Source organism: Athalia rosae, chromosome 6, assembly GCF_917208135.1.
Source record: "Athalia rosae chromosome 6, iyAthRosa1.1, whole genome shotgun sequence".
NCBI lineage: Eukaryota > Metazoa > Arthropoda > Insecta > Hymenoptera > Athaliidae > Athalia > Athalia rosae.
The window spans coordinates 14,581,135-14,602,889 of NC_064031.1; the positions used below are offsets into that span (position 1 = coordinate 14,581,135).

Below are 21,755 nucleotides of genomic sequence, written 5' to 3' on the forward strand. Positions count from 1 at the left end.
ATAACACACTATAGGTATATGTTTATACCTACGAAATTGAGTAAATAACACGAGAGTCTGGAGGTAATAAATTTAAATACCGAGGAAAGCCTTAGTTGTGCACTTGCTTCTCGTGAATGAACGATCTGAAAATATTGAAATTAATTCGCGGCTTAGTCAGCAAGGAATCGCAGCGAATAATCTCAGTTTTATAGATTATTTTAGTCGCGTGGTTGTGACTGGATCAATTATACGAAAATTCACGAACAATTTTCTGCGCAGCGATGTTCTTACGGTACGAAACGTCGTAAAAATGTAAATTTGGAACCCCTGTCACGCACGTGTAGGATAATGTTATCTATGAGATTCGTTATCGCAATTTTAGGTACGCGTGTTAATCTCGACAATTCATCATGAATTAATTCTGCAATTCTAGTTGAATTCCGAGTAAATTTGCAATTGCCGTTGAAAGAGATAAGAGATATTTTAGATGGTAAAACGCCTCGAAAGTCACCTTTGTAAGGAACTCGCGAAGTTCATAAAATTAGTATAAATAACACCTCGAGATTCGAATAGACGGGAATAAAATCAGACCATTTATATTTGAAAGTACGTTATCAACTTTCCAGTCATCTGTCGAATATCACGAGAAAAATTCCTGGAAAACATTCATCCTCATATTTTGGAAAATCAATTTTTAATAAAAGTGTCCAATACTGAATGGGTCGTTCAATTTTGTTGTCGTGTCGGTGACGGATTTCAGCTATGAATTTACAAAAGCTCTGGCTAGCCTCTGTACGAATCGGACAAAGATAAAAAAAAAGTAGAAGACTTCGAATAAAAAAGGCGATATCCAAAAGGAAAAAAGGGCCATGGGCTACGACGACGTTACAGTAGCGATAGGCGAATTTGGCCGCTATCAAAAGAGAATTTACTTTCTTTTGAGCATACCCGCAATGTCCGCCGCCCTTCATTCAATGGCTGGAGTATTTTTAAGCGCTCAGCCGTCCTTCAGATGCTTGCTTCCAGAGGAAAATTTGGAAAACGCAACGTTCGAGTTACCCTCGAATCTGACGGGGTATCCGCCCGATATATGGAGTAACGGAACCAAAGAATTGTCAAGTTGCGAGAGTTACGTGGTTCGCTCAAAAGTTCAAAATAATTCAGACGCCGACACAGAATTTCAAGCTCAGTCGATTTTTGTGGAGAAATGTAATTCCTTTGTTTACGACAAATCGATTTTCACGCTCACCACTACCTCTGAGGTGAGTGAAAACTGCAGAAAAAATGACCACAATTATCGTTGTACTTCGTAAAAAAAGGACAGAACAACATGTGACGAGTTTTCGCTCGGAATAGATGCAGATCCGGTCGTCATTTCGTACGATTAAATTTTATCTTTTCCTTTCAGTTTAATTTGGTTTGCGATAGAGCTTGGCTGCGAGCAATGGCCGACTCAATTTTTATGGTGGGAATGATGATAGGATCGATAATTTTCGGTGATTTGGCAGACCGGTATGGACGTAAGCAGATAATTTGCTACTGCGTAACGGCTCAGGCGGCCGGAGGATTGCTCGCGGCTTTGGCCCCGGAACTATATTCTTTCATGATTTTTCGAGCGATCATAGGATCGACTGAAAATGGTCTGATACTTGTGGCCTTCGTTGCCGGTGAGCGAAGGGCCAAGATTATTTAGTGCTGATTTCACTGTGAAAATAATGCCGATTTTTAGTCAGAAAGAAGAAATTGATCCCATTCATATTCCAGCGATCGAGCTGGTCATCCCGGAGAGAAGATTGATGACCGGAACTGGCCTACAGTTATTCTTCACCCTTGGATACGCATCAGTTGCATTGCTCGCATATTTTATCAGAAACTGGAGATTTTTGCAGGTTGTATTCGTCATTCCCAGCGTGGGAATGCTCGCTTACTGGTGGTAAGATAAATTACAATAAGTTTCACGTGACTCCCTTGCGTCGGGTGAAATTAGGATAATTTGGAGCGGTTCGTCCCCATTTTCCGGATTTTTTAAAACAGAGTCCCATCCGGAATACGTCGAACGATGCGAGCGATGCCCATGCTTTAGAGAATTTATTAAACCAGTTATAAGATGAAACCCTTCGAATTGTCTCACGAACACGTCATCACTTCATCTTACGTTATTGCCAACGATTTTTTAGAATTACTTAGAAAACTATTGCGAATATTACCAGGGTAATGCCCGAGTCTGTTCGATGGATGCTTTCCAACGGTCGGGTGGAAGAGGCAAAAGCCGTACTTTTGAAGGCATCCTCGGAAAATGGAGTGGAATTATCTCGCGAAACATTGGATGGAATGCTGAACGAAAATAGCAGTACGAGCAAAAAAGCCGAGTCAGAAACAACGTCGATTTATCATCTCTTCAAGTACCCAACCCTGAGACGGAAGACTCTTCTACTCTGCGCGATTTGGTAGGCGAAAGATTATATCGTTGATAATCATGTTTAATAGAAAAAATTTAACTATACGCAGATCGACAATCGGCAAGGTATCGTTTTCAGGTTTATCATTACGAGTGAATATTACGGATTATCTTGGGACACCTCTAGCACCGGGGGTAACATTTACGTGAAATTCGTGCTAGCTGCCCTCGTGGAATTGCCTGGCCACGCACTACCATATTTTACCTTAGACAAATGGGGGAGAAAGATCGTCCTCTCTGGCTGCATGTGTCTCTCCGGCTTCGTTTTACTTTCCACACAATTTGTTCCGAATGGTGAGTCCCTGACAAAAATCATCCATCATCGAAGGAAATTTGTCACAAATGAATGTACAACTTCAACCTACGTCAATGGAAATTCCTTTGAGCTCGACTTCGAAAAACAAACAAACTCTCCCTGTCTGTTTCGCATACTTTCGGAACGTCTTAATGTCATAATTAATCACCGACAGACCCTTGGAGCGGAAAAATCATTCAACGGTCGGAAATAGATTTAGCTCAATCTTCGATCTGTTCTGCAGACATGACGTGGCTGACGATACTTCTGACGATGATGGGAAAATTTGCGATCACCGCGGCGTTCGACGTAATATTCATTTTCACGGCGGAGCAGTACCCGACTGTGATCAGGAACACCGGTGTCGGAGCCTGCGCCACTTGGGGAAGAATAGGTGGAATAGTAGCACCTAGCATTTTATATTCGGTAAATTAATACTTGAAGAGAAATTTCCGATTCATTCAACCGGACGTTATTGGGTCTTCGATCTCCAGCTGATCAATTTAACGTTGCTCATTACAGTCTGTCGTTTGGAGATCTTTGCCCCTGGTGATTTTTGGTACTGGTTCGGTGATAGCCAGTGTCCTGACACTGTTTCTCCCGGAAACTTTGAATCAAAAATTACCCGATACAATCGAAGAAGGAGAACGACGTGGAAGGTTTGTACTCGAATACGATAGTCGCATAAAAACGTGTTTTTCTCATTCATAAATTTTAATCTTATTGCGATTCGAGTCAAGCTTCTAAAATCTTTGAAACACGATTATTCAACGACATTGAATTGAGGATGAAAATAAATTTTCTCACAATCGTCGTTATTGTTGAAAATTCGTGAGTGAAAGCGTGACTCAGGTCTGGAATTTCATAGTAACGGTATCTTTATTTTTAGGTCACTCCGCGCTGAACATCATGTTATTAATTTGACAAAATCAGATGAAGCGATGCGCCTGCAGAGTGACGAGAAAACTAAACTGCAATCCATCAGTTGAGATGCAAAGAGAGTTGGCTTGGCAAGGCCGTATTATTTCAATGTAATGGAATGGATATCGAATACGGACTTCATTGCTTAATGAACGTTAGAAAATCAGTTAGATTACGTTTGTTCGATGAAGAGAGTATAGGCGTGATTCGGATACTGCTATGATTACGAAAGGAAAAAATTTATTTACATCGTATTCGTTAATCTTCATTTGTCTTTTACAATAAAAATTCATTATTTTGATGAAGACATGCCAGCATACGTATCTCTCGATAGTCTTTTGAGTATATTATTGATCACGATGGGAAAACGTCTTGTTGTACAGGGTGGGAACTTATTACAATGTGTGTCAACGATTCACCAGGTGATTTTCCAGCTCAAGATCGGTGAAGATCACCCCGCAAAATTTATCTTGAATCCGAAAATCAAGCTCAAAAATTATTAATATCTTGAAAAATTTTGCCCATCGGGTAGCACCAAAGTTTCGGAGGTACTTGGGGTTGAATACTCAATGTCCTGAAATGGGAATATCCTTGATATCAGGAATGAATCGAATCTACATTATCAGTTTTCAAATTCACCATAGTCTTTGGTATTTTTCACCCCGAAATCCCAAAGAATCGCCCCAAAAATTAGCAAAGCTCTTGTCACCACCGTTTAGTTTTCCATGAAAAAAGCTTACGAACATTTTCAAGTAATCTCAAAACAGTCAATTGCGAACGTGCGATTCGGTATTCGACCATTGCAGCGTATCGTACATACGTAGATCCTTTTTCGAGACAACGGCAGTATGGCCTCGGCAGCCGCAGCGACGTGGTCATCGGGAGCGACGTCGATGGTAGCGCGTACATTCTTTGAGAAGAGAAAGAAGGAGCTAGCGAGGAGAGAGAGACATATATTGAGGTAAGGATTAGTACGCGGTTACTGCTGCGCCATACATTTTGTTGACAATGAGTCCAGAGTCCAGTTTTGATTGAGCAGTCACTCGGCAAGTAGTGTTCCGTTGGATCTACATATTTTAAAAAATTGCTCGACAATCGGTAGCTACTGTGGGACCTATATCGTTGGAAATTTCGCGAATTCCGTAACTCGGGGATTCTCCATAAGCACTGGTGAGCATAATTTTTTTACCGTGACCATCGTATGTTCGGGCTCCCGAAAGGTCAGCAATTTTTCGTGCTAAGGAAACCAAAGACTATAGCGTTTGCTTATTTTTCGAGCGATTCTTCGCGATTTCGGGGTGTGAAAAATGGACCAAGTAATTCTGTTTCCAAAATTAAACAAGTTATCGCCAATTTATCGATCTGAAAGGTGAACATCAAGAATATGTCAATGGGATTCATTGCCAGCTTGATTTAATCGACGTCTTCGTGTTCGTTACGCCTTACAACGTAGAAAAAGCGTCCTGGATACGAACGAATAAATCACCTTTCGCCCCAAAAAAATGTCAAGCTCATGGCCTCAGATATTTTACAAGATTCACGGTGGAAAAAATCTTCGACCGATTAGTCGTCGTAGTATGACACAAAGATCCGTAAACTTATCGGAGTTCAATTATTCGATCGATGATCATTAATTAACAAGTGCATTAATTCAGGCACAAAGCGGTATATTATATACTAATCGAACGAATTGCAGCCAATCACGAAACGTCCGATCAGGGCGTTTAATTTGGCACATGGTTAACAGAGTACACGTGTGTTGCAGGTCTTCCGTCTTGAATTCGACGGCAGTTCGGCTTCGGCGTCAGAAGCGGCGACATCGGGAGCGACATCAGTAGCAAAGCAGGTTCCTCAGAGCGACGATGGAGAGAGAGAACGGTGAGCAGAACTTCACATAGAATTTAGTTGAATATGCGAACGTTCTTATATGTATTTCGATCACTTGCTCTCGACTATATCATACTAAAAACAGTCGTTAGAAATATACTAGCCCGGTATTCTGAACAGTCCTTCAAAATTCTGAGAGATGACTTTTCAATTAAATTACGCGTTTCATTCTGTTTTCCGGAATTCGAAGATAATCAATTGATCTATCTGACTGATACAAATTAGATATAGCCATTATTCTTAATCAGCTTTCTATACAAAATTTTTCTGATTTTTTTGGGTTGTCAATGAAATAAATTTAAAGTCACTCGAACGTCTGTTTTCCATTGTGGTTTGATTACACTATTATGAACTCCGCTGAAGGATGTATTGCAAATGCACTCAATGCAGCTCCAGGAAAAATTCGTAGGGATGATTTTACAATGATTCACTCAATTTCTTTTCTCAATGAAACTTGGAATGATTTATTCATCATTTTCGTGGATACAAATACAGTATAAATATAAGCGATTGTTATATCGTGACTTTAATTGTACATGTGATATTTTTTTTCTTCCTTTCTGGTAGATGACCATTGCGCGATGCAAGCAAATCAGGACATCAACGAGTCTCTCCAAAGATCCACTCCTCTCCATCCTGTTCCGGTAGAGGTGGATCTGCAACACATGAGACGTACAACTCCTTTTTTTGCGGAGGTATGTTTCATTTAATTTATTCCATTCGAGAGTCCCAAGTAGAATCCAACATTCAGAGTCTGAGTATATGAATTGCACCCCCTTGGAAAATATTTTCAAAATACTCCTCATAAAATCAGATCACCCAGCATTACCCAATAGACTTGGTAGATGCATACACCCCCCATAATAAAATGCATCAGACACGCCAATAAGGCAAGACAATCATTTATTATCATATAACTTGGTACAATTTATTATAATTCAAATGTCTTATACTTATATGTTGATCATAAAATAAGTCATACATTAGGTAACTTATGTAATCAGTTGACTAATTGTATATTTCTTATTTATGTTACAGGTCGCATATCTTCCAACGTCGCAGTTATGACCCCCTGGACTTCCCCTGTTCATCAGGGGGAGTCCAGGGACCCGTCCCCTGGGACTGCGCGGCCTCCCACCGCCCCCGGGGTCCCAGGGGACCCAGTCCCCGAGGACTTGTCTCCGGGGATTCGGTATCCCCGCTGGAGGGGATGCCAAATCCCGAGGGACATGTCCTCGGGACTGGTCTTCGGGGACGCAAGTTCCCCCAGGGACACGTCCCCGGAGATGCGGTATCCCCGCTGGAGGGGATGCCGTGTCTTTGGGGGCGTGGCCTTGGGGGAATAAGCGTCCTCGAAAATCCCGGGAAAAGGAGGTCCCAAGCGGACACTTTGTTTTTCGTTTCTCTAGAGAAATCAAGAAAACGAGTGTCCGCTTGGGACCTCCTTTTCCCGGGATTTTCGAGGACGCTTATTCCCCCAAGGCCACGCCCCCAAAGACACGGCATCCCCTCCAGCGGGGATACCGCATCTCCGGGGACGTGTCCCTGGGGGAACTTGCGTCCCCGAAGACCAGTCCCGAGGACATGTCCCTCGGGATTTGGCATCCCCTCCAGCGGGGATACCGAATCCCCGGAGACAAGTCCTCGGGGACTGGGTCCCCTGGGACCCCGGGGGCGGTGGGAGGCCGCGCAGTCCCAGGGGACAGGTCCCTGGACTCCCCCTGATGAACAGGGGAAGTCCAGGGGGTCATAACTGCGGCGACAGCATCTCAGAGTACCTGTAATATACGAAAAGTGCATTAATAATGACGTAATATAAGAATATGTTATTACCAATATGATATTCTATGTCAATATATTAGTTTAATGTTATATTATATTATCTGTCAATATATTACTGCCAATGTGATATTATAATATATTACATTGAATATATTTTTATAATGTACTCTAACTTATATCATACTGATATTTATGTCATACCTGTAAACGAATTGTGCAATGCCATGCAACGCCTGCCCTTCGTGGTTGGAAGTTGAATAAGTACTGCGATGAACTAGGCACAGTGATGACTGATTGGAAGCCTGAAAGAAATGTTATACATGAAATAAAGAAAAATTGTAAACCCGAACCTAAGATTTATTAATAAATTTGTTCACGATATAACGGCGAAGATTATTTCTAAACCTTTGATAAATTCCCAAATCCTATGGATAGACGAATTATGGTGTTTGAACGCGAGGACCACTATTCCGCACTTGATAACATGATGATGGAATAAGTACTAAGATGAGAGTTCATTAACGTGTGATTAGGTACACCTAATTGTTCGAAATTTGGACGACAAACAATATTCTTAGTATAAAGTTACGGCGTCAACTCCCTCCATTCTGTATATGACTGAATTTGGACACCAGATCCAGATTCCCGAGATTGCAGAATATGAATAATCTTTCTCACCTCAAAAAAACGGTAAGCCTATAGCCTTAGGATTTTCTCAAAATTTGAGACAAAATTCAATAATTTTTTTTATGGAGTTTCCTATGCTATTCCTATGTATTTTGATCTCAGGAATCCAAATTTGGAAGCTCAAACGATCTATCTTTATAATTGACCGAGTTATCGCTAATTTATCGGTCGAAAATGTCAAAAATCAAGAATATTTTCACGAGAGTTAGCGATCGAAGTAATTACTCATAAATTGCAGACGTACAAATTATAATTTGCTTCACATGTGAGATCATATAGAAATTAGGTACATTTCAGAATTCGATAAATAAAAGAATACATGAATAACTGAATAAATAAATGAATGAACACATCAAGTCAGAAGCATCGAAATCATACAGTATCATTAATTTGAATAATTAATTTAGTTATTCATTCATTCATTCAATTGATTGAATAGTGAAAAGAGCTTCCGAAATACTAATGGATTAATCAACTGTTGAAAATACTATCGTAAAAAATTAATTGTTTGATTACTAAAACAGTCTGCAATCATAGACGCGACGATTGCTTTACATTGAGAGTAGATAGGCATTAGGTATGATTTTATAATTCAATAAATAAGTAAATAGATAACTAACCAAATGAATGAATCAATAAATAGATGAACACATAAATATCATTAATAATTATTAATTGTCACGTCGCGATCTCCGCGATTCGTCGAGTAAAGCTAGCAATAAATCTCATAGAGATATCCTTGACTCTGAACTCTACAGATCCATAAACTCTTTGACTCTTTGAAAAAAATCCTAATTCCGATCTCAAATCCTGAGAAATATCTAAAGCTTGGCCTTTTTTTGAGACAAAAGGGAAAGTCTTATAGAATGTGAATTCTAGTACGCTCATTGAATGCATTCTGACTCCAGAAATGCAAATCAGACAAACCACTTCTGATCTCATTACAAGTCAACGAATACACGATAAAAATCATTTCTTACCTTATACGAATTTTTCAGCATAACGTAGGGATAGTAGTTGAAAGTCGATCCGTATCGCGAAGAACTAGGCATCTTCGACCTCTGTCAAGTACGAGTCTGAAATGCGAAAATATTATGTCAGAAACCAAGTGAAATTGTGATATTGAACCACAAATATATCAATAAATTCGTTCATGAAGTGGCAATGAAGCATAATTTGAAACCAAAATCTCGAACATACGATGGTCACGGTTAAAAAATTATGCTCACCAGTGCTTATGGAAAATCTCCGAGTTACGGAATTCGCGAAATTTCCATCGATATAGGTCTCACAGTAGCTACCGATTGTCGAGCAATTTTTTAAAATATGTAGATCTAACGGAACACTACTTGCCGAGTGACTGCTCAATCAAAACTGGACTCTGGACTCATTGTCAACAAAATGTATGGCGCAGCAGTAACCGCGTACTAATCCTTACCTCAATATATGTCTCTCTCTCCTCGCTAGCTTCTTCTTTCTCTTCTCAAAGAATGTACGCGCTACCATCGACGTCGCTCCCGATGACCACGTCGCTGCGGCTGCCGAGGCCATACTGCCGTTGCCTCGAAAAAGGATCTACGTATGTACGATACGCTGCAATGGTCGAATACCGAATCGCACGTTCGCAATTGACTGTTTTGAGATTACTTGAAAATGTTCGTGAGCTTTTTTCATGGAAAACTAAACGGTGGTGACGAGATCTTTGCTAATTTTTGGGGCGATTCTTTGGGATTTCGGGGTGAAAAATACCAAAGACTATGGTGAATTTGAAAACTGATAATTTAGATTCGATTCATTCCTGATATCAAGGATATTTCCATTTGAGCTTGAGATGATTGGCTTCGTAGATGCACTGACGTTATTAGCCTCCTATCTCCGATGAGTAGTTGACTGACTTTCGTTTTTCCCCTTTGTTTTTCTGACGAACAAAATAGAACATAGGTGAGAATACATGAAGAAAGTGAATTGCAATAGCTGAAAAATTCAGTTATCTCGAAGAATATTCCTCCCAGCTTGATTTACATGACGTATTCATATTACCGAGGTTGAAATGCATCGGAAAAGCGTTCACGAAATTTAAGAGACTATAGCTTTTGATTTTTCGATTTTAGGGTAAAAAATCTAGCATGATTTTTTCAGAGCATTTTTACGTATTTTTAGTCTAGTCATCCCAATCTGCTTATCAAATCAATTTTACGGGAATCCTGATCAGTTTCAGTCGTACGATCAGTTACCTGCTGAAGAAAACGAAGGGACGTTCGAATGCTGCAAGCTTCGGCAAGTATCGACTGCTGAATCTTGACGAATCGTAGATTATTCTCATCCGATTAATTACATTGGTCCGTCGCGTCAATAAAAAAGTGCTTCTCACTAGGTTTTCATAAAGTTTCCAGAAGATGGCTCAAGTAGCAAAGGGAGAGTTTTTACCGTGCGCTCTGGATACACCGAAATTCGAATCGTTCTGGCAAAAGAACAGAACAAATTCCCGAAAAATTAGCTCAAACATGTAAAACGTGTAGCCTAAATATCGGATTAAATTATATCACAGGCTACCGTATATTCTTTCTTCATATAATGATTTCCACTCACTTTTCAGTTCAGCATCTGCAGTTGAGAATATTCTCGAATAAAAATAAGAAACCATTATCTTATTTTTCCTCACGTGTAAAGCTCTTCGAAAATTGAATTCGACGTACTCGAATATCGTGGCTAGAACACGATCGGGTTATTCGTTGAATTCGAATCCACGGAGATGAAAGTAAGACATCAAATCAAGCGAAAGGAAGCGAAGTATTTCTAGCATTCTAAATGCAGCTCAACTCAAAAAAGGTGAAATGAAAGGTAAAATAAGGTTGTAAATAAGGTGAAAGAAGGTATAGGGGAAAGACTGACAGTCGACTATCACTTTCCCCCTGAAGGCAATGCGTTTAACCGAGCAAGCGATTCTTTACTGGAAGAGAGCAAGTGGGGTGGAAGAATTTACGTAGCTCTTAATCCCGCCGCTTAGAGGCCCCGGTAATATCGCTCTACTTCACATCTTTAGGTAGCTGCTTTCTTTACACCTCGCCTTCTCTTTTTCCTTTTCGATGTTCGCCGTACTCCGAGTAAATTTATACGCGTAAAAAAAAAAAAAAAAAACCAACGTCAATAAATCATGCCGTTATCAGACGATGACCTCGTTATTAACGTGCCAATAACTTCGACAATAATTATCCACACGTATCTCGGAGGGGCGGAATATATTCCGTTCGCCTAATGGCTTGCGAATAAGAATCACGAAATCTATAGACCGTGCAAAAAACTTGACAAGTAAATTACTCGGAGGAATAAATATTTTCACGACGAGTGCTCGTGGTCTGCTGCAGTCGTGAGTAAGACATAGTCGTAGAGCTCGCAGCCCCCTTCGAAATCCCGCAGCATACAGATATATAAGTTTTTCTTTTTTATGTACGCTACGGTGGAATATTTCGAGTGGTGCTGTAGAGCAATTGAAGCGTCAGAAAAGCTTCGAGCAGTCACTTCTTCTCACGACGATCGATAAAGCAACGACAAACAACCCTGTAGGGATTTAAAACAAAGGCAGAAGCACGGAGTGGATGACAATATGATATCGTCGGTGAGAAAAATAAGAAAAACGATTGAACGAATAAACGAGGAGGAGAAGAAAACTTACGCCGCTTCAAAGTCACGTGCGTAATAAAAATTGTGTATCACATCCAACTACTCAGAAGTTGATTAAACTAGGATGCGAGTATCCTTTAATCGCTCGCACTAATATATGACATGCATCGTATAAACGGAAACGGTTTATTCGAGGTACGATTGCCCGTAAATTCTCGAGCGTAATCTCTTGGCCAAGAAATGATTTTATACCTGCCTGCCTACCGCAGGACTTTACGCGTTGGTCGCGAAGCCTGGGTGCTACCTCGCAATCGTGTATCACGAAAATGGGATAAAAATAAGGGAGAACGGAAAATAGAAAAACTGGTTTACTGGTCGAGACTTTTTTTTTCTTTCAAATTTACCGAATCTTACCACCGTTAATTCGAAGGAATCTTCGCCCGTTTGTAGGGGAGATTCGCGAGGCGAATGTCTGCCGCGTTATACGAGGAATATGAAAGGGTAATATAAGAAAACCAAAGAGTCGAAATAAGAGAAAAATAAAGAGGTGCAGCACACGCTAGTGTGAATTTACCTCAGACGTGTGTATATATAGAGACACGCATGCGTCCGGGGAGACTCAATAAACATCTGGAGAAGCCAGTGTAATCCTTGGGCCGCGCTCTGGATTACCGTCACCGTTTTCCTTTATTTTTTGGAACGATGCTGCAGGACGGGGGCGGGGGGGGGGTGGTACCTTCCACCCCGCGCGCGGAGCTTCGCTACCGGAGCTTATCCTGAGAACACCCTGCCCCTGAAACACCGTTACACACATACACCGAGAACGAGAAGAACAAAATCTGTCACATCCCCTTTTCAATGGGTCCCTCCTAGCTGCCGCGCGTCTAATACACACCGATAATACAGGAATAGAATCGTCTTGACTTTGTAGCCTTCTCCGTTCGTTCCTTGTTACACGCTAAACTAGGCATACTTATACTTATCATGCATCCACGCTGTGGCTATTAGCCACGCGTAGGTATTATTACACGGAACATCCCGACTTTAGACCTTAGACCTAAACGTTCCGGCTCGAAGATTAGGGTCAGATTTATGTAATCGGAGGTCACGCCTCGGCGAATATAAGCTCCGTTATACCTCGGAGAGGCGGCCGATTTCTCCAAGAATTAGAGAAAATTAAAGCAACTGCGATTTTTTGTCGAGCGGATATTGTTATTTCCTAAAATCCGAACCACTTTAAAAATTACACGCATCCCGCGAGACGAATTGAAAAAAAATCTTCGACGGTTGCGTATGTGCGTAGGCTCGATATTCCCGACTTCTTATAACTACAAATGAGATAAGAACTTTGAATGAAAATAAACTGTACCGAACTACTCGAGCCGGTACACGAGACGACTTAATCCGCGGGGATGAAGTCAAGTGCATCTGAAACGCACTTTCGGGCGCCCGATACACTCGGAATTTTTCAACCGATGGAAAATAGAAGCATAGGAAATAGCGCTCGAACGTACTACATGAAATAAAACTGATCGACGGAAATTTTAGTCATTTTTTATTTTATTTTTTTCTGTACCACAGATTTCGTTGAACGTCAAATTACACGAGTGCAGTATACATATTGCGAGCGTGCACGGTGCAACGTAGTTTGCATTAAAAAAATAAAAAATATCGTACGAGTTGCCCCGGCAAATATATAACGTATACATATACGTGGATAAATATATGATCACCATTACCGCGCGGATACGGAAAGCGAAGCGAAGTGCTGAGTAAACACAAGCTGGCTCTAATTGAAATGTTCCACAATCGACATATTACAAGTTTTATATATTCAACCCGTTTACATTCACCCTGTAGATACGCACGATATTGCGCTATCGTCGTATACCCTTGGATACGCTTGTTCGTCAACTTGTTGCGACCAATGATTTTTCCAACTTTATTTTCTCCTCGTGTCTCAAAACGAACGATGGACAATTTTTTTTCCATTTATTTTAAAAAATCAAAGAATGGAACCGGATCGTTTCTCACGATAGGTTGGAACGATGGGAAAGTAGAGTGACGCCGGTGATGCCGATTCATACGGGCAGAAATGCATAACGTTGCTAGCACATGCGTTAAAGTTCGACAAACGCCCATGAAAAAATGTGACATACGCTTTGTAGGGCTATCTACTCGTATCACATGCGCAAGGACGTTATCGGCCTAGAGTACACAATTATCATTCTCTCGCAAAGTTTTCGATTTTATTTTCTGTAACCCAACGCCGTAATGTGGTTTATCACGCCATTCCGCTAGGAAATACCGAATTACATTCTGAAGAGAATCAATCAAATTGAAAGAATTGATTTTTCTAGTACACGAGAGAAAATGAAAGAGAAAACCTTCGAAAAAAAAGCCAATTTTTTTTTTTCTCTCTCAATTCATTTGAACCACCTATGCGCGAGATTACAAAAGTGAAATCTGTACCTTTGCCAATCATGCGACAGTTTGTATTGAATAATAATTAATACCGGGTGATTTTCGAAATGCTGTGGATTTTCGAAAGTCGTTTATAAACGCGAGATTTTACGTGCTCGCGCTACAAGGGCTACAACAATTTCGCCCGATTATATGGGATCAAACACCCAAGGCTACCATCGAAATGTCCGTGTCGTTTCCCACGTAGGATCAACCGCTGGGCAAACGGTTATCGCCGCAAAGCTTAATGTTATCTAATTACATCGATTCACTTCAACTTTTCAACCCGTGTACACTACTACCTATACCCACGTGTGTCACATATCTCTCGGAAAACAATCGTTTCACGAGTATCGACTTTGTACGTGAACTTGGAGAAAAGAAAAAACTGAAATGATAAAATTTCCATTTAGATATGGGCGTCGATTCGACTTCTGGTACGTAAGATTTATTCGGAAATACCGCATACGAATAGATCGAGTGACGGAGATAAAAAAAAAAAAGGTCACGTAAGAAGCCCTTATTTCCCTTATTTACGGGGTATAAAATATCGGGGCATTCATACGTCGTTACTTTTGAACCCCGGCCTTGCCTAACGATGAACACTCAGTCTTTACTTAATTGTGGAAATCCTACGAAGGGGTTTAGGGGGGGGGCTTTCGGGGGTGGAGAAGACTACAGGGCAGGACAAAGCAACGGAAGAAAAGGGAAGGGAATATGGGAGGAAGGGGGTAAAATGCGGCTGGGGGGGGGGGGTGGTGAGGAGGGAAGACGTAAGGGATGGTTTTGGTTTCGTTCGGTTGGGTTTTGCTGGGTCGGGTCGACGCGACGGTGTACGGGGTGTATCTATAGGGCACGGTTAGCGCCCTCGGTTGAACCAACCCCTCACGACTCCTCTGTCAGCTTCACCTCTCGGTTTCCGGAGAATTAGACGCAGAACGCGCTCACCTAGCTCTTATTCCACTCCGCGCCGCTCGAACCGTTCCGTACTTCGCGTGGAGCCTCCATTAAATTCATTAGGCCATTAGTGGCTGCAACCCTCCAAGATGGCTACCGTCGCCTTGGCAACCACCCTGTTCGTCGGAGAGGGTGGGTCTTCCCGTGTAATTAGATTCAACGAGCGGCTCGGAGGGTAGGTAGAAATAGGTATACCTATACCGTATACGTGTATACGTGAAACGCGGTGGAAGGCGAATTCTAGGAGAACCCGAGGACGTAGGAGTAGAAGGCGGCGGCGGCGGCGGCGGCGGCGGCGGCGGTGGTGGTAGTGTCGGAGGGTTCTTGCTCAGACGGGGTTCGGGGGGTTCGAGGTTGAGGTTGGGTTAGCTCGGTTATAACAGAAGAGGATGCTGCGGAGGGAGGGATTCGCCGCGAGGCTACTCTTTACTATCCCCAGAGTGGATCTCACTATCTTCTACCGCCGACAGAGATAATTGTACGTCACTCTTTGCCCGCACCCGCAACCTCTTCCAAGATTCTACGTCTACGAATTTTATGTCCAGAGGGTGCAGGAGAAAATTCATGAAATAACTAATTCGACGACGTACATTGACCTTGAACTTTGGAAGAATAAAAAAAAATTTGACGAAATACTCCCCGAATTTCATTCCCCTCTCAATAGCGACTGATTTTCGCCCTAAAATTTCCTATCCCTCTCTTTTATCGGTAATTAGAATTGAAATTATCTGACTCTGGACTGCTGGGAAGCGACTGATTTTCCTGCCAAGTTTTTCAATGGGGGTAGAGCAACGTGACACAATATTCTCACTGTCCGGAGTTCGGTATTCTCGAGAGTCGACGAACTTTGATTTTCTGATCTGGATATTCCCGATATTGACCCTGGCACATGTGGGCTTCTATAACGCGAGCACCGTAGATAATATCCCGTTAGCCGCCGTTGCAACTGCCGCGTGTTTCAACGCGTACTGTCAGTTAAAGATACACCGAGAAACACGGAGAGAATGCACCTGCAGGACGCTTTGAAGTGAAGAGGATAATCCCCTTCTTGCACGACGCTTCGTAAGCCCCCTTGATTTAGACGACGAGCGAGAATATTTTAAGATTCCCATTTCGCTTCTCGCGCGCTCTCATAACGTACCGAACAACGCGACGCGTTTATACGCCCGTCTACCACGTACGTAAAAATGTTTCGCTTCCACCTACCCCGCCGCTAAAATATTTTTACAACTTCTTACATCCGAACGCCGAAGCTTCGTTCGGCGAACGAAACTTTTTAGCCATAAAGGCGAAATCCGAAAAACTCATCATTTCGATATTTTTACCCTCGACGTTACGCGAACGCATCGGGTGATCCGACGCGCTCCGATACTTTCCCGTTGAGAATAATCCAAGCGGATCCCGAGTGAGGAAAAAAACGTGCGGATAGATAATAGTTTGAAGTATAAGAAAATCTGCGGGTAATCTAAATCTCGGTTTAAGCTCTCAATTTCACTAAAGTAAAAGCTGTACGTTCGAAAGCGCGATAAAATGGCTTCTTATTCTCGCGTTTATATTCAATCCGGGGCGACTCCGTAACCACAAAGGGCTCCATTCGAAACACGTTAGTCGATGCCCATATATAACTGACTCTGGGCGCGAAAGTAAGGCGAAGAAAATAGGAATACGTATACGTAGGTATATCCTTCCCGTGATGCATTATGCATTACAGATCTGAGCCGCCTGTATGCATCTATGCATGGGCTGCTGATGCACGTCAACTTTACGTCGCGATGGTCAAGTTGCGATTCTCCGTGGTTTCCGCCTTTATTTATACGAATATAAAAGCCGAACTGACGAATCAAATTATACGGGGATACCACATCGCCTGTTATCCGTAAGAAACGGTGAAAATTTCGTTCGCGTTGCCTAATGGGAACGGACTGCAGCCGATTGCTTCTTAAATAATTGACGAGTGAACGTATATTGAATGTAATTGACGCCGAATAACCCGAACCCTAACGCAAACCATTTATGTCCCCGCGGCTGATCACGACTGTGGAATCGGACGAACGTACCTACGCACGTGATCGACGGCAATCGTCAAATTTCGTCCCAATCGGTCGTTCGTCACGAACTCACTCACACGTCGATACTTAAAATTCGCGCGTAAATGCAGTGAGACCGACGACGATTCGTATTAACGTGAAAATTTATGGAGTTTTGGTGGTGAACCGAATCCCGATCCCGCGTTACACCCCATCGATTGATCCTCGAACACGTTCGATCGTTTTATTTCGTTGTTATTTTCATGTAACGACAAAAACGCCGTAGGTATTCGATTGAAGCATAGCACAGAAAAAAATAGTTGGAAGTTTCAGTGGAACAAAAACTCCGAATCACAACCAAAGAGAGCTGTAACAAACCTACACTCTCGGAGTGAATAAAATTTGATCCAACATCGGTACGAAAGAAAAAATTTTCCACGACGGTCGTCTCGCGTTTCCGTAAGCCTCGGAAGAAAAAGACAAACTTTATACGGGTAGGGTTTCCAGCGAAACGGAAGGGTCAGCAGCTCCGCCGCTCCTCATCGTCGTCGTCGTCCCGCACTGACGGATGGGTTTTCCGACGGTCTCAAATGATCGGAAAAGTTATAGCCCGAGAGAACAAAGGTATGGCACGGCGGGGGTAGCTAGGGGTTGCGGATTCCGCGGGGCGGTACGTCGAGCTCCGGTTCTGATGCGGAAGAAAAGGAGGTTGGCGGTTGCCGCGGTGAGCTCGTAACGGTAATAAATAACTTTAGCGGCATCTTGATCCACTCTGTACGGTACGCGGTGCGCCGTTATACCGAGCCACGGTTAGATAATTGGCCGACAATCGCGTGCCACCCTCACTCCTGACGTATTTTCCAACCGCCGAGTTATATACGCCCGATACGCCGCCGTGTACCAGAATTTTGATTTTTTTTTTTTTTTTCTTGTGATTTTTTTGCCGTTGCGGAATCTCATCGCCGCTCTCCGTCCGGTCCGCGGCGGAGCGTATCGTGCGTCTCCGGCGGATCCGTAAAAGGGGGTTGAAAATTTTTGAACGTGCAATCGTTCATCTCCTCTATATCGCGGTAGTAGTCCTCGCGTTGATCCACCGCGCCACTTTGTTCGTCGGTGTATTACGAGCGTCTCTAAAGAAAACGATGGATCGCGGTTATCTTCCACTTCAAAGCGACGCCGCTTCATGATGGATGCGTGCTTTCAATATCTATCCATCGCACAGCTAGCTAGCTAGCTCGGTTCCCTCAGATTCGATTTTCTTCGTACACGTGGCGTACGTAGCGGTATGAGAAAAATCGTGACTGAAAAAAAAATTGTGAAACGGAGAAGATTTCGAAATTTTCCGCGCTAGTTGCGGACGAAGAGAGCGAGTTTTTGGGTCCGCGAAGATGCGTGAAACGTACGACTCCGTGAAAACGAGGTTTGTTCGTGATCTCCGCGTGATCCGACGAGCAAATAGTCGTTAGAGATGTATTTTCCGTCATCGCGGTGTAACGAGCAGGAACGTACGAGACACCTTATTAGCGTTAACGCTGTTAGTTTTTTTTTTTTTTCACATTTTTTCAGATGCTCGAATTTTCCAGGTACCGCATACACCGAGTTGGATGCTACGGGCGGCGGGTTACCTACGCCACTGGGTTAGATAAGGCTCCGAAGATGTTGGCGCAGATAAAAGCGACGCCTATCTTTATTACCTGCGTTGCCCGAGTTAGAGTTAATTGCCATTTTATCTAAAAGCGAGACGCGTGTTTGTTACCGTACAGCGGTGTATAGGTATATATACGACACGACACGTTTCGAAGCGAAAAATATAACGAGAGCATCCTCGAGGGGAAAAATATATAACGACGATGAATTGAGAGGCGTTGAAATGAGAAAAAAAAAACACAATTATCTTTGAGGCGATTCAATTTATTGTGAAATCTTGAAACGTAATTTACGACAGACGCGACGACTCAGTCTGTACGTACGCGCTGCAGTCGATGTTTGACGACGAGATGAGAAGGGTAAAAATGTCGAGGTTTTTGAGTAAACAAAATTTTCGCACTGTGAGAACGAATCGCGATAACGTTCAGCTGCAGTTGGGTCGATGTGCACGCAACGACGTCGGTCGACTTTTCAGAGTGTAATGACGAAATCGTAAAGTGGAGGAAATTTACAGTTGTTTTTTTGTGCGATAGTTGGAAAATTCTACAAGCACATTAGAAGAGGAATTCTGGGCAGAAAAAAGAAAAACTGACGGGAAATCGTTTCGAATCTTTCCGCTTTCGAGTGTCGGGTAATTCGAGATTCGGGGTACTTTGGCATCGCGTATCCAGTTACCCCGTGATCCGGAACATTCAAACGAGCACCGGATGGGCAAATCGCGAACCCGGTCGAACCCGTAGAGTATGCGGACGAATCATCCCCCAATGGTCCCTGGCTTTCGTGGTCGCTCCCAACAATCTCAACCGACTTTTTTTGCTCCTCGAGCTTCCGACCTCCGCGCAAACAGTGTGGACGAAATTTTACGGTGAAGATCACGTTTTCTGCACGGGGTAACCGCGGATGAATATTTCTGAGTAACCCTTGGAAACGTCTCGTAACGAAGAAGCGAAAAATATTCTTTCTCAACGTCACCGGAAATTCAATTTTTACTCCAGTTTATCGCAGAGTGAGAATACGGATTTACCAACACCCTATATGTATTATATGAGCAGATAGCTCTACCTACGTTGTTCGGCTGTCGGGCATATTATTATCCGTATGCACACACACATATACCCGTTCACGAAAACTCCGAGGTTGCAAACCGCCACCCGTCGAGATTCGCGGATTTACCCTGGAGAAAATAAAACCCGATACCGAATGGTGAATATATGTTTTAAAAAAACCTTCACCTCCGCTTCCCCCTTCGTTCCCCATACCCCCTTGAAACTGCCTTCAATAATTCTGCACACCTCGACATGGATTGATTATGAAAGAAAAGCACCTGTAAATTATTTTCCCAAAGTGGAGCCCTGGTTGAAAATTTTTAATTTTCACCTGTTACAGTTCGCGGTGACACGCTATTAAGAGACGATGCACAACAAGGGGTATTACAGAGCAACGGTATGTCGTTGCAGGGGTGGCGGTACGAAGGCAATTATTAGGGTAGGAAATGAGATTCACCTACGGGGTATTTCTATCCGAAGGGGGAAATTTAGACCACACTAGGGGTAGGTAGGGGATTACGTAATGGGGAACATACGGATCATAATATATCGTAATGGATATAACATTAGCGTGCGACGATACTGTAATACGCGTTTAGTTCAGTTTGCGTGTTGGGGTTACAAAGTCGTTCTCCCCCCCTTGGAAAAGGGGGACCACCCCCCTCAATCCCCCTCCCCCCCCCCCCCCCCCCCCCCTCGCCGCGCACCGGTACCCCGAAAACCGTGGCACAGGACCCCTCTCCGCGAAGGAGGGTGCATAATTTATCGTCCTCTTCCCTTTTCGTCTCATCGCCAAAAATCCTCGCGCTCTCTTTTCTCCTCTCTGTTTCGCCTATAGTTGTACGTTATACGTTACGTGCCGTAGATCCAGCGGTGGATTCTCGGTGTGGGTGAAATTGTATCGATGCGAACGTACGTATATTTTATACGTGTATCGTATGGTCGGCAAACAAAACATTTACATTTCTAAATTCATAGCGTTATACGCTATTTATTCGGGAGAGAAAGATCGAGAATAAGAGGGAGGTATGTGCACGCCGCGTGGAGTTAAACTATAGAAGTCGTTAGCACCCGGCGCGACGTTACCAGGCGAATAAAGCGGATGAATATAATAGTTGATTACTTTAGAAAAGGGAGTAGAGCACAATGAAATGGTAAGGGGGTGTTAAATGCTAATCATCTCAGGAGTTCAGTTTAGAAAATATCAAGCTCCGGACATTGTTTTGCTTTCAAATGAATTAGAATCGTTAAATATCCTATACCAATTCAATCCCGCGAGCGACGATTGTATATATCGCAATGTTTTACAGCCCGACTTAAAATATAAAAGAAGAAGAAGGAGAAAAAAAAAACACACACACACACGTATGCTCGCCCAAATGAATTGGCAAAGCTTTCAAATTTTCCATTCCCTTTTTTTTTGTCACGTGGATAATATCTGTATTAGATATACATGAGTAGTAGATCAAAGTGTATTCTGTAATCAATCAGTATGCAGTTTTTTTTCAAACTCTCGACAAAAAAAATCGTCGGAAAATTCTCTCCTCTCATTTGATCGGGGAACAAAATTGAAGGAAAAAAAAAGCAAAAGGACAACGCTCGAGAACTTGAGTTCAGAAAGTACGAAAATACGTGGCATTATATTATGACAGGATACTATCCGAAAGGGTGTATCGACTGATTGAACAGTCGAAACACGGAACTAATCGCAAATCCAAGGGAGCTTTTCTCGAACGTGGCTTTCCTCATAGTTCCTCTTTTATTTCCGTATACGTACACGTAAATACATCGCTCGCGTATACTCTCCTCTGCGGTGCCCAGAAAAATAAAATCCAAAATATAAAGGGGCAGCTGGATGGCTATTTTCGGTGAGAAATATCTAAACAGAAAAAGGAAGAAAAAATTCATTCAAACATGATATACATAAATAAAGTTCAATCGAGGATTTAAACAAATATCGGAATTTTTATCTGACTCCTGCG

General features: G+C 42.5%; 1 protein-coding gene and 1 long non-coding RNA gene across 2 annotated transcripts; both read left to right on the forward strand.

The window, feature by feature from the left end:
- Positions 1 to 513: 513 nt before the first annotated feature.
- LOC105692149 (organic cation transporter protein-like) lies at positions 514 to 3,975 on the forward strand. Its single transcript, XM_012411165.2, has 8 exons — positions 514 to 1,244; positions 1,391 to 1,649; positions 1,747 to 1,915; positions 2,193 to 2,429; positions 2,520 to 2,734; positions 2,980 to 3,161; positions 3,258 to 3,394; positions 3,625 to 3,975. Exons 1-8 carry the CDS (start codon positions 852 to 854, stop codon positions 3,722 to 3,724), a joined length of 1,692 nt encoding a protein of 563 aa, XP_012266588.2. The 5' UTR covers positions 514 to 851; the 3' UTR covers positions 3,725 to 3,975.
- Positions 3,976 to 19,055: 15,080 nt separating this feature from the next.
- LOC125501510 lies at positions 19,056 to 21,108 on the forward strand. Its single transcript, XR_007279099.1, has 2 exons — positions 19,056 to 19,930; positions 20,114 to 21,108. It is a non-coding gene; the product is annotated as an uncharacterized LOC125501510 (long non-coding RNA).
- The last annotated feature ends 647 nt before the right edge of the window (positions 21,109 to 21,755 follow it).